Genomic DNA, 13,166 nt, shown 5'->3' with positions numbered 1-13,166 from the left:
CCGACGACTATTTTTCGTAAGACTTGACCTAATAATAAAGACGTTGCATGCAAAATTATTATGCAGGCTTTAACGAAAAATAAACTAACTTCTTAATGAAAGTATATTTCACGAAAGTCGTAAGTATCCATTTTCAAATTTACAAATTTTTCTGAAAATGACAAACAATTGAACTTTTTCTATTGAATTCAATGTTTCAATATGTTTCGACATGAACAGGAAATATTTGCCCAACAAAGTTCAACTCAAACAACTTTAGTTATACTTTTTCAACCTTGATTGTACTATTTTTTCCTTACGAAACTGCTACATGCCTAATGAATCTTTGAGCAGTATAGTAACCATTGTTCTTCCGAATTTTTCTATAGATCGCCGTTAGATGTACGAAATATTTTACAACATAAAATACAATCAAATCTGAATTTGAACATCGTCGAGGAAAATGATTTGCAGTTATTCTACTTCGTGCAATAAACTCAATCTATTGCAATCTTTTTAGATTACTTTAAAGCCCTTTATTCATATTTTCAGATGATTGGGATTTACGACAGTCTTACAAGGAAAGGTATTAAGGTGTTAAGGTGTCTCCCCCCGATTTCGTTCATTTCAGAATAAGTTATTCTTCATCGAAATCTGAGCAGCACGTATTTTTTTTTTTTATCGGCGGTAAAACCGTTTGAAGGGGTGAAATCAACCCCCAAATTTGCGCACGCCCAGTGGTAGTTTCGCAGTTTCGCATGCTTCCAGGTGAGATATTTGAATAAAACCAATTGGAGGACAATTCTCATGGTGAATAAGGAAAAATGCATTTTATCCGATTACGATGGGGTTGAATGGTGAAAAATTATAGGGGTGGAAAGTTACTAATTATATATTACTAGAAAACTATTGCTTATATTTTAACTAACACTAGGGATGCTGTATGTAGATTTGTATAAGGGTTGATTTCACTCGTTTAAATCGTTTTCCCGCCGATAAAACAAGAACACGAGTCGCTTAGATTTCTATGAAGAATAACACAGTAAAACATAATTGCACGAAAATCAAAATTTTTAAGTTTTCATTCCTCAGATAGTCTATTTCGACGACTGCTTACTTTCTTTTGTAAACGCTTGAGTTCTCACTGTTTAAAAAAGCTTCGTTTATTTAAAATTCCCATTCAAGTTTTTGGAGCATGATCGTTGCTTGGAGAAAATTGAGACCTAAGTACATCTCTGGACTAGAAATTCGGACGACGAATTTTATCATTCTGGACAGGGATCTTGGTATTTAAAATTTTCTGATTTTCCCCAGAACTTTCACTTGCTTGTTAATAATTTAACTGCTCTAAAAATGCTTGATACGGTACTTTGGCGAGTCGTAAAACGCTAAATGGCCCTATAGCAGAATGTGCTGCGTCTTTTATATCTCATTTAATGCAACAACCAGATTTGTGTGACTGTGCAATAACGTCATTTCAAGTTCCAAAACTTTACAGTGGAAAAAAACTTCGATATTACTTTACGAATCACATGCATATATTTTTACTTTCCCAATTTCGATTGATATGTACAACTGGGTATCAGAATTTTCCCGCGTATATGGAAACATTACTTCGACACCTTTTTATCATCTTTCTATGTATAATTTCTGAATCGTCAATGTATCAAATCTAGCACCGAATCATTGAAGTTGTAAATGTTCCGCATAAGACCTCGCTAATTTTCGAGACTTGAACCCAATTTCGCTCGTCGATTGGGTCTATTTCGATCGAAGTATAACGTTGCGGAGGGGGTTACACCCCATAAAAGTCCCAACTTTAACGTATTTGTGGGTGCTTTAAAAAAAGTAGCGGACTACGTGGCAGTAAAACCAGCATATCATAAAATTCTCTTCATACATACAAGAGCTCTTTAAATCTAGAGCTTCCTTCACCCCCGACTTGAAGAATTAACCGGTGAAGACTCACCCTGTCTAACGAAAACTTGATTGACGTCCAGTAGAATGTCGCAACCTTCGACGATCATTCTTTCCACTGCCAAGTTCTTGCGCAGATTCTCGGTCTCGCTCACCTGGAAAATGAAACAACGATTAGTCAACTGCGTAAATAATAAATTTTCGCCACCTATTCGGGAGCGAATATCGCGAAAAGGAGAAGAAAAGACTGACGGTAAAAATCGTTCAATAATCATTCGATGAATTTGGTCCCAACCTCGTCATGCATCTGTCGCGATAAATCCTCCAGCTGTTGTCTAGCATTCTGCAAACTCTTTCGCTCCACGTGATCGTGGGGCGTGTGAGCCAGTAACTCGTGCAGCGTGATGATATACCTCGGAATCTGTGATCAATTACGAAGCCGAATCATAAAACACGTGAATTGAAAGAAATTCAGACTGATTAAATTTTTGCATGCGAATTTCTCGACGTAAGCAGCAATATCTGGGACGATAATTTACGAAATCTTACGTTCGTTCGGTAAATTTAAGAAATACAAAGAAATTTTGTGACAAATAATTTCTATAACGGAGAATAATGGAAAAAATTTCAAAATAGCTGAGATTATTTGATCATGGAAAATGTATGAAGAGGCAAAAGAAATATGGAATGAAAATTTTTATGTAAAAAAATCGATTTAAACGTAATATTGTGATTCAATTTTTGAAAACAAGATTACTGTCCTGACTTATTTATTTCGTCAATACTAATATCTCATTTACGTTAAATCGATAGCAGAAACATTTGGTCGATAAATTACTCATTTTTATGATGAAGTCTGAAGTTGTCCTTCTAATTATTAATCATAAAAATATAAAACATTTCACTTCCCAAGAACTTTAAAGTACAGGAATAATTTTAAAAAAAATAGTACCAGTCGTAGAAAGCGTTTGTGAAAGCATTTGACTCTACGAAAAATGACGATCGAGGTACCAAATTCCACTTTGTGGGAGAATCACTACCTGATGCATCGGGTAGGTGAGAAAAGTTTCAAGAGATCGACCGTGGCAGGACGGTTTGTTCTCCAATCTCGCAAGGAGAGCTGCAAAGGAGGGCGACGACTGTTTGCATTCGGTGAGAACCTGCAGACTGTAGTGATGGTTGCGAACGTACTCTTGATAGATGGACAGCATGGGTAGCAGCATGTTGAACAAATCCCCTGTACACCGAGTAATTTCAATATTCAATAACGAAATTATGCAGCTACGCGTAACAGACGGTGAGAAGGATTCTCTGGTGAAGAAAAATCTCGCGAATTATAATACACACTTAGCAGAAATGAATTTTTAGCGCTCTGACCTTGCGTGATAAAAATGACAGATCGAAACTCGTGCGTGTAAGATTTTTTGACTCACGTCTCATTAAAAAACCGTATCCGTACTCGTTTCGAGATCTACTATTATTTACCTCCTTGTTATACAATACATAACTATTGCCTCATGTATGACCAACATATTAAATTTTTCTTGGGGTATAAAACGACGGGCTTGCTGTATCAGAAAACAAATTTGTCTGTATATCGGCAAAATTATTTTACAATTTGTTTGATAATACAAAACATCGTTTTATTAAACATCGTTTAATTGTGTGAATTGTTGAGAGAGATGGAAGCGTTTTTCAAATATGCAAAAAAAAAAACAAACAAATGGCACCTACAGCTTCTTTTAATTGTTCTCTTTAATTCATTAAACGTATTGTCCATCATTTGAGCAAATGAAATGATTGCGTTGCTAAAATACCGTTCATTGTTAATTTTTCCAATTTTAGAAAAGCGCACAGAATTCTTTACACTCATCTCAGCAGAATATTTTCTGACCTACATTCCACCCTTCATCGACACCCGCAATAATATATTCAGCCACCCAATTTCGCGAGTTGATTTGATACGGAGTGTAATATTTTGCGTGTAAGAAAACGCCACTTCGAGGCGTCAAATAAGAAGAAGCTAGACTCCAAATTTCGCCGAGTTTAAGCGCATACGCATTCCATTCAAAACTCGCTTTCACCTCCAATTCAAGAGGTATGAAATAAAAACAGACACACGCCCTGTATATACATATCACATATACTATTCCCTGTGTACATATGATTAGCATGAGAAGCTCTTGTACGCGACCCCGACTCGAAACTCGTATCCCACGGGTGAAAAAGAACGGAATTTTCCTGCTTTCGCCAAAAGTAACATCATAAAAGCCGCCGAAAATTTTTCCGCCATCGCAGCTCTTTTAACGTACACAGGTATAATTTTACGCTATATCAGCAATATTTTCCTCTGTTGCGAAAAGTCCCACTGCATATGGGAGGAGAAATTCTAATAAGTAAACTGAATATGATATTGTTCTTTTCTTAAGGTGGCGGGTACACTTAGAACAATTTAAGTTCGAGGGCTTTATTATTTATAGTTTCAAGAATATATTAGAAGTTCTTCATTGAAATTAATAGTTGAACAGTTTTTTGGTCGAATAATGAAATTTTTTGTTCACAATCGTATATATTTAACTATTTTTGAAAACATTACGGCCACGAGCTTAATCCCGCAAACGTATTTTTAGCTCGTAAGATTTTTTCAATTGCTTACAAGATGGACAGTGACGTCAGGAGATGCACGACGGCAAAAACCCCTGAGTTCGGAGTTGTTCTCTACTTATATGGGCCATACGGACATTTTGTTATTAATTTTAATGAATAAATGCTAAAACGTTCTTGAAACTATAATTAGTAAAGCCCTGAAACTCAAATTGCTCTAACTGTTTTCATTTTCTTTCAAAAAAAAAATCCTAAAAATAGACATGACTTTAGACCGTCCAAGTCCTCCCCCCCCCCCCCCCCCCCTCCCCAATGTATCAAAAGTTTGGAAAAAATTGTTGCATATCCATCAATGAATTTCTATGAATATTTGAAAAAAAAAACTTATACACCGATTAGGACGAATTTGGATGCAAAATAACTCACTAAACAAATATTATTACTCAGGAGAATTCTCAATTCTGCAATGCTGTTACATCAATTTCGGTTATAATAAAATGCAAAATGCTTCAACTTCAAAACTGATTATTACGTATGTTTAGAATAACAGAAAAATGGTTTAATCGACCCGAACAAAATTTTAGTTAATAGTGAAGTTCAATTTTCTGCAATTTCTGGCGGCAAAATGATGCGTGGGTGGCTAAAATATTCGAAATCTGTAATCAACGATTTTTAACAAATTTCCAAAGAATTGTCACGCGATTTCTGAGCACCAATTGAAAGAAAACCCTTTACGATTATTTCAATATTCGTTTTCGGCCGTATTCAAAACGACGAAGCTCTTCAGTCGATTGAGATAAATCTCAAAAAGAAAATTATACGTATCGGATTAATTAATTACAAGAGACAGATACCCGGTAAATAAAATCTCGAAGTGAGTAAATATGACCTGTATATGTATAAACCTACTTTAACCCTTTGAGTCATAACGGTAAGTATTACGACCCATTTTAAATCCATTTTTTGTATATTTAGAGAATGTGAGTGAATGAAATTCAACATGTTTCTTTGTGATTTTTTGCTATTTCTAGTAGTACACTAGCAGGTTTTCAATACTCAAGAGTAATTATTGCAATATTATGCAAATTATTATTGTTGGAAATAAATTGATTAAAAAAAATTGTGAAAATTGAAGGTATAATTGATTTCCGAGAAAGTTACCCCCCTACACGTAAAAATAAATTATAAGTTCTTGGCATCGCTGATTACGAATATAAATCAGATTTTTAAAATTTAGTATGGCGAATCTAATCAATGACCCCGAAAACCCTTACACAAAGTTTTTTTATTGTATTTGGTCAAATTTGAAATTTTTATCTGCAACATTGAACCCGCGATCTGGAATTCTTTAAATCCGATTTCTGATCCGTTATCAGCGATCCCAAAAACCATAGAATATTATCTCGTTATAAAAGTTGACTCAGCACATTTCTTGACTGTCATTTCATGTTTAGTAGCTTCGTACGATACAACTGAAAATATAATTATCTCGAGTACTAAATTTTTCTAGTTGTGCAGGACTTTTGGAATAATTCATTCCATTAATGTTATGTACCGGGCTTCCTTCAAAAAAGCAAAGCCTCTTTGTCTTCGCGGACAATAAGCGTTTCTACTTACCTAAGACGAGGGTGGGCCAACTCTCCATTCGAGACGTGAGACCCTTGAGGAATATCTGATGGAGGAAAAGGACTGTCTCGCTGTTCAGGAAGATGCTATTGACGTCTTCGTGACTGCACGGTGGCTTCTTGGAGCTTGCGGCCATTTTGAAGGGGCGCAAAAAGCAGCTGACTAATGCCTCCATTTGTTCCATGTATTCTTCCTCAGCCTCGACCATTTGGAATACCAGGCTGAGAATACAAATTTTCTACAGATACTTGTACATAATCGTTAGTAAGAAGTTACCCTCGCATCTTTATCATCTCTTTTCGTGAATAATACTACATTATGTAACAAGGGAGTAAAGTCGACTTTTATTCCTGTCGTCCCTTCGACAGCAACAGGAGGCAGGGCCCACCGTAGTGGGACGTCGAGAAGGAGGACTAGGAAGACTAAACTGGTCTCGGAGACCTCCTCCGAGACGAACCCTGAGGCGAGGCCTTCTTCCACTCTCGCGCACTCCGTGAAGGGGGGCTCAATTACTGAGCAACTGCCAGTGAAGTGCGACAGATAAGTGGCCAGACACCAGCGGAGGGAATGGGTCTGAAAAGACTCAAGCCCTCCAACAGCAGGCTCCCGGTAGTCTATTCGGCCCCGAAAAGGAACCGGGAAGTGCTCAGATCTAGGAGCTACGGGGGGGCCGGAGGGTCGTTATTACACCCACTGGCTGCCCCGAAGACACTCTCAGCTCTGAGCAGGGTGACCTGATGGTATGGATGCTGAAAGAAGTGATGAATTCCATCTCGGAAGGGGAAGAGATTCCCGGCTTCGATCAGTACCGGTGCGACCAGGGCGTCCTGTGGGTCTCGTGCTCCAACAAGGGGCTCTAACTTGGCTGCGTGGGACGGTATTGACATTTAGCGGTAGAGCAAACAGACGTATCAATCATACGTGAACCATGGATTAACAAGGGACTTGTTTGAAGACTAGACTGAAGGAACGGCGTACTGGTGTACAAGGAAGGCACGACTGGACCTACCCTCAGGGCTGCGGTCTACATAAACAACAAGGATCGCGCACTAAGGCTCAGTCAGTTCTGTAGCAGAGACCTAGCAGCTGCATCGATCAAACTGAGACGGATGAAGGATAGGACTATTGATCTCGTCGTGTGTTCGGCCTGCCTCCCCTAGGATTCCGTGGAACCATCACCCACGAAGGAATCCAGGAAGCTAATTAGGTACTGTACCGACAGGAAACTGCTCCTGGTGATTGGCTGCGACACTAATTCGCACCACACCGTCTGGGGTAGCTCCGAAACCAACAAGTGGGGAACAGCTCTGCTGGATTACCTACGAACAGTCAAGGTAGATATACTCAATAAGGGCTCAAGACAAACCTTCGTCACCCCCCACAGGCAGGAAGTGCTCAACTTGACACTCTGCAGCCCCAGGCTGTTGAACTTAATTCGCAACTGGCGGGTGCAGAAAGAATACACTCTCAGACCACAGGTGCATCACGTTCTCCCTTGCCACAGATTCTGAGGTGAAACCGACATGGATGTCCTGGAACCCCAAGGCTACAGGCTGGCCCTCCTACAAGGAGTAGCTTGATTGGAGGCTCCAAGGACCTTGTAGCCGTCTGAGCAGCACAAGCCTGGTGTAGAGCGAGGTAACACTCTTACGATCCTCCCTAATTCAGGCCTTCGAGGCAGCGTGTCCCGCGACGCTCAAGATCAGCAAGTCCAAGGTTTCCTGGTGGAGTAGAGAGCTGAACAAACTCAGATTCAGTTCCCGTAAACTCTTAAACAGGGCCCTTCAGACAAACGAGGCTCCGGACTGGACGGCCTACAAGGCTACCCAAAAAGCGTACAAGAAACTGATCAAAAGATCAAAAACGGAGGCCACCGACTAGATGGCCTCATACTGCCAGGCGACCATCTCCCTTCCATGACAATCAAGATGCAGAAAGCCCTTGACATTGTTCAGAATTCTTTCACATCTCAGTTGCTAAGGATTAATCCCAGCAAAACCGACATGGTACTCTTCACCGAAGATGCAACCTTACGATGGGACGTATCGAGATCTTCCGGTCAAGACTGACCCTCTCTAGGTACACACACAAGGCATGTAACCGAATCTAGAGGATTGCGATCCTAGGCAGCACGGGACTCTTCGGACCACACACACAATTGCCATGGAAGCTCTTCTGGACCTGTCACTAGCATCTAGGGCCTTGGAGATACATCGGTTTAGGGCACAGGTAGTACCATACCGGATAGGGGCACCACGGACTATCCTGGCCATGAGCGAGGACCGCTGCCCCAGCAGATTCCAATTTGGCCAAACCTTTAGAGAAACCTACCCCCACAGACAGACCTAGATGAACAATCCAGACGAATTAGTCTCACCAAACGGACTCGCGTGGTACACAGAAGGGTCCAAATCAGAAACGGACATTGGGTCCGGCATCTGGTGCGGGGGACCCAGGCTGAACATTTCACTCGTCCTGGGACCCATGGCCTCAGTACTTCAAGCCGAAGTGTATGCTTTAATAGCCTGTGCCAGGGATATCCTGAGCAGAGGCTACAAAGGCAAGCACATATACATTTGTAGTGACAGCCCGTCTGCACTTACAATCCTCGGACGCATACGTCATAAGATTAGTGCTGGCATGGAACTGCGTAACTTTACTAACACAGCTGGCACAAGACAATCACGTGAGCCTTCTATGAGTACCTGGGGCTCAGAACAAAGTCCCAGTGCTTGAGATGTGGAGAAGAGCAGAATACTTCATCCCACCTGATCACGCGGCATGATGAACTCGAGGACCCACGTAAAGAAGGCCTTGGGGCCAGTTACACCGGCAAGGAGAAAGTCGCGAAAATAGGGGTAAGCAGGTTGCTTCAGTTTGCCAAGCTGCCTGGCCTCACGTCTTTTCTTACACTTTAGAGTGCCCTAACGGCCCGAGCACATTGGCTCAGCAGGACTGAGCGCATGGAAACCCACACTTAATTCAAGAATGAACACGTCAAATGAATTGTGAAAATTCTCAAATCAACTTTTCAATCTTCAGGTTACAAATTGAATTCTCTCATCCACTCTCATAACCCTTATTTCATGGATTGTAGAAGTTCATGTTTCCATGTGTCACTAATCAAGAAAAAGTTCGAGACAACATCAACTACAGATACTGAAAAAAATGAAGATACTAAGTTTTATCGAAAAGTTTTTAGTTCATTTATTTATTTTACCACTTCTCAAGTTGTCTCGGTAATTATTTTATAAATCTTGAAAAGTTTTGAATTTTACTGAAATTTTGTTTCAGGAATTTAGGGATACCTGTTTTTCTGAGTAATGCTGTGAATTCTTGACTGACGATAATTTTTCAAAGTCTTTAAAAAAAAATTTCAAAGTAAACGTCTTGGCCCTTCTCTTAAGGTTTCTGAAGGCAAATTGTAACCAGGGTTACTTTTAACAACCTCAACGTCATTGATGGCTTCCACCGTGGGGATTAAAATTTCATTTCAGAACACCGTTAGCGATATTCAAAGATTTTAGTTATCCTCTGGAAACAGGTTTCAATTTTTTATCCCTTCGCAAATAAGGCAAAAGTTCAAATTCAAAGGTAAGACAGAGGATTTCTTTTTATGAAACGGATGAAAAATAAGCATACAAACTATAGAAAAATAGTACAGAATTTACGATCCCATGAAGAAATGCCCGAAATCGATTTTGAGAGAAGTTAAACCATCCCGAGAATCTTCCGCAAGTATAAACTGGACATTTTTTACGGTATAGCGTCTTATACTATCAGGTGTTGAAAAATGTGAAAATTACGAGAATTGTTAGAAGAGTACAGCATCCATAAGTATATCGGTAAAACAGTTCGCAGCTTGTGACGTTAAAGGAAAAAGTTTTCACACGTATAACGCGAAGCTTATATTGCGAATCGGGGTGCAAATAAACTGCAGAAGTAGAACAAGTCTCCGAATAAGGCGTACGAATAGGGCAAATGACAACTCTTGCGCAACTTTCACCCCGCGAAGTGTGATTTCCCGCGAGTGCAAGATTAACGCGAAACGGGGTTTCCAAGTATTAAGCAGGATTCATTTTTCACAGGATTTCCGTGCCGGTTTTCACGCGTGTCGAGTTCAACGTGCCGATTCAATTCTGCCTTTGCGAAAAACAAAACAAAAGAGACTAAATTTTTCGAAACAAGTTCTGAAAATTAATCGCAAGATCGGAAAAGATAATTGGTAATTATTTGTGGTATACATATATGAGACATTCCGCGTGTAATCAACTACCGGACCGAAGCAATGACCCGCTCAAAACCGGTACATACTTTGTATACTATTTTTTTTTTTGTCAGTTCATGAAATTGTGGGTGATTTTTTATAAATTTTTATTCAAAGAAGATTAAATGCGAAGGGTTGATAAAATCTCTGCGAAAATCTGCAATTTCCGAGTTTTAAATAAATGTAGATTGAAAATTATGAATCATGAGAAGAAAATTTGGGGGCAAAAAAGGTTGAGTTTTTAACAAATTTTGAAGTTATAGTATCGAAAGAACATTCAATGCCCCTGAAAGTCGAGGAAGAATGCAAACGATCTCAGTTCGTTAGATTTTTGCAAACATTACCAGTGTAATATTGTCACATAGGTACCTATAAAATGTTAAGTATACAATATAAAATAAAATTATGCAATGCAATAAATTAACATTTATGTTTTAGAACTATTTCGTACGATTTGATGACAACGTGACGTGACGTGAGAATTTTTACAAAAATTATGATAGAGAAAAATTCAAAGCTTCTAAATTAAATTCAGCCCAGTAAATAAATTCACGTGTGTCGATTACATGGGGAATGCCTCATATATTCTGCACACGTTGTTCGAAACGTAATCTGTAATCGCAACAACTCGTCCCACTGTTTGTTTGAATCGTATGCGAAATCAGGGAGCGCGAGTTTAATCCTTGGGCAAGTCGTTAATCCTTGAACAGTAATTTTTATTGAATGTGCAATGAAACCGGTACGACAGTTGAATCTCCGTGTTCGGATCGTCACGAAATGTATAATATAATACAGGAATAAATAGTTCGTAGCAAAAAATATAATTTAGGAAAAAGCAGGAAATTTTTTCTCAAATCTGGCGCATCGAATACAATAAAAAACATCAGCTGAGAAAAATAATCACCGTTCAAAAATTGCAAGAGAAAAAAAAGAATTTTCAAGCTCGCCGCTGAGTTCTAAACGAAATTAATTTCTGATCACGTTTTGCTCATGCGAAGTTGATGGCGAAAAAAAATTGTACGTTGGGGCTGAAATATGTGAATTTATCAACGATTATTAAAAAACAGCTTTTTATGCATTTTCAGGTTTTTGATCAAGTTGAAAACGTTTTTTTTGGCCGAATACGAAAGATTACCGTTCAGAATACAAGATACATCCATAATGAAGCGAAAGTATTTAGAACTTCATTTGTCACAAGTTTTGTACGTTACATGATAAAAAATATCAATTCAACCATGGTGAATATTTTTACCTTCCAAACTCCTCGGCACAATTTTCAGTCAACTTGTGCGCATAATTTTTTCAAGAATTGCCTACACTCCGGTAAACAAGATTTCACCTGGGAAGAAAGTCACTTTCTTACAATCGTTAATATCGAAACTTTTCCACTTTAAATTCGCGGTTCTTCAGTCTTTCCCGGTATCAAGGAGAAATTTTTCTAATCAAATTTAACCACAATTTCAGCCTCTCGCCCCGCGTAATTATTATCTCATTTCCAGCCCAATTTATCATCCAGACAACATGACCCTCCAACATTACTCAAATGAAAGTTCGCGTGTTCGCTTCCACGTTGTAGTCATCTAGTTTCAAAGAGCAAAAAAACTACGCAGTATTTCACTCAACGGAAAAACGCGTTTTGATGCAACCGTAAAAATAATCCTTCTCTTCGAGCAGCCTTAAAGAAAAATAAAAATACATAACCCATGAGAAAAGAATCGACAAAAAATTCAATTCAATAAAATTAAATTTCACACGTGTTATTTTCTTCCGGGTTATTACTTCTGAGTCAACTGCACCTCCCTTAATATTTAAAAGACGCACCTGTTTCTCTTCCGCATGCTCTCTGCGTGGGGACTCTTTATATACTGTTCGACGATCTGCTTCCACCTCCTGCGGCAAAGCCAACCCCTGAAGAAGCTCTGAACCTTCAGGATCTTTCGTACTTCAACAGATTCCTCCGAAGCTTCGCCGCCCCTTGAATCACCCCCGGACCCCAATGCGGCCCCGGAAGCAGCCGGCCCTGACCCTCCGACGCCACTTCCGCATCCTGCGAGTGCTCGAAGTCCCGCGGCAATTTCGCTGGACCCGATATAAGTCGGAGCTGCGACTGTCGCCGGACGCAACTCCCTCTTCAGAGCGCATAGCTGCAATGTTTGAGTTGATTTGTGAACATTTTTCAAGGACAGAGCTTTTGATAACTTGGAAACAATCGCCGGAAGTGCAGACAGCGTCATAAATATCACACAAAGTTTTTCTTAAGTGTGGTAAACGCGTTATTTGGGTTCTCGAGCAAGTCTTATAGAGTTTTATTTTTATAATAATAAAAAATAAAAAAAAAAATAAAACTCCAATTTTTTCAGAGTGGCCTAGAAAATCGTCTAGAAAAACGGGGAATGTCAGAGAACTTTGTTCGGCACGAAAAAGGCAAGAAGCTGTCAGAGGAAGCGATATTCACTATATGGATCTAGAAGTTTTATCAAACATATAATTTGCAGTCTTATAAAAAGTTCTGCGAAATATAGGGTTGTATATGATCTCTCGATTTTGTTAACTATTATACTCATAATTAGAACTAGCTGTTAACAATATTTCTTGATCATTACGCTGGCTCCAATATTATTCAAATTCTTATTTCATTTACTGCGCCTAAGTGTCTGTGTTTTTATCAATGTTAATTTCAATATTTATATTCAATAGTACTTCCAGTCTTCTGTTATTTATTTTATTTTTTGTTTTTTTCTATATTTACTAATGAACGATTGAATTTCAGCAA

The 13,166-nt window shown here is 39.0% G+C and overlaps 1 protein-coding gene across 1 annotated transcript in view; it reads right to left on the bottom strand.

Annotated features, from left to right (window-relative positions):
• Positions 1 to 13,166, bottom strand: part of LOC124214303 (ras-specific guanine nucleotide-releasing factor 1) — a 111,175-nt gene that overhangs the window by 22,786 nt on the left and 75,223 nt on the right. The window contains exons 7-11 of the mRNA XM_069134425.1: positions 12,215 to 12,537; positions 6,118 to 6,347; positions 2,937 to 3,133; positions 2,192 to 2,317; positions 1,949 to 2,051 (exon numbers count right to left, since the gene is read on the bottom strand). Of these exons, the coding sequence (XP_068990526.1) occupies positions 1,949 to 2,051; positions 2,192 to 2,317; positions 2,937 to 3,133; positions 6,118 to 6,347; positions 12,215 to 12,537 (979 nt within the window). The remainder of the gene's footprint in view (positions 1 to 1,948; positions 2,052 to 2,191; positions 2,318 to 2,936; positions 3,134 to 6,117; positions 6,348 to 12,214; positions 12,538 to 13,166) is intronic.

This window comes from Neodiprion pinetum, chromosome 3 (assembly GCF_021155775.2).
Source record: "Neodiprion pinetum isolate iyNeoPine1 chromosome 3, iyNeoPine1.2, whole genome shotgun sequence".
Taxonomy (NCBI): domain Eukaryota; kingdom Metazoa; phylum Arthropoda; class Insecta; order Hymenoptera; family Diprionidae; genus Neodiprion; species Neodiprion pinetum.
This window is presented reverse-complemented; position numbering and strand designations above follow the sequence as displayed.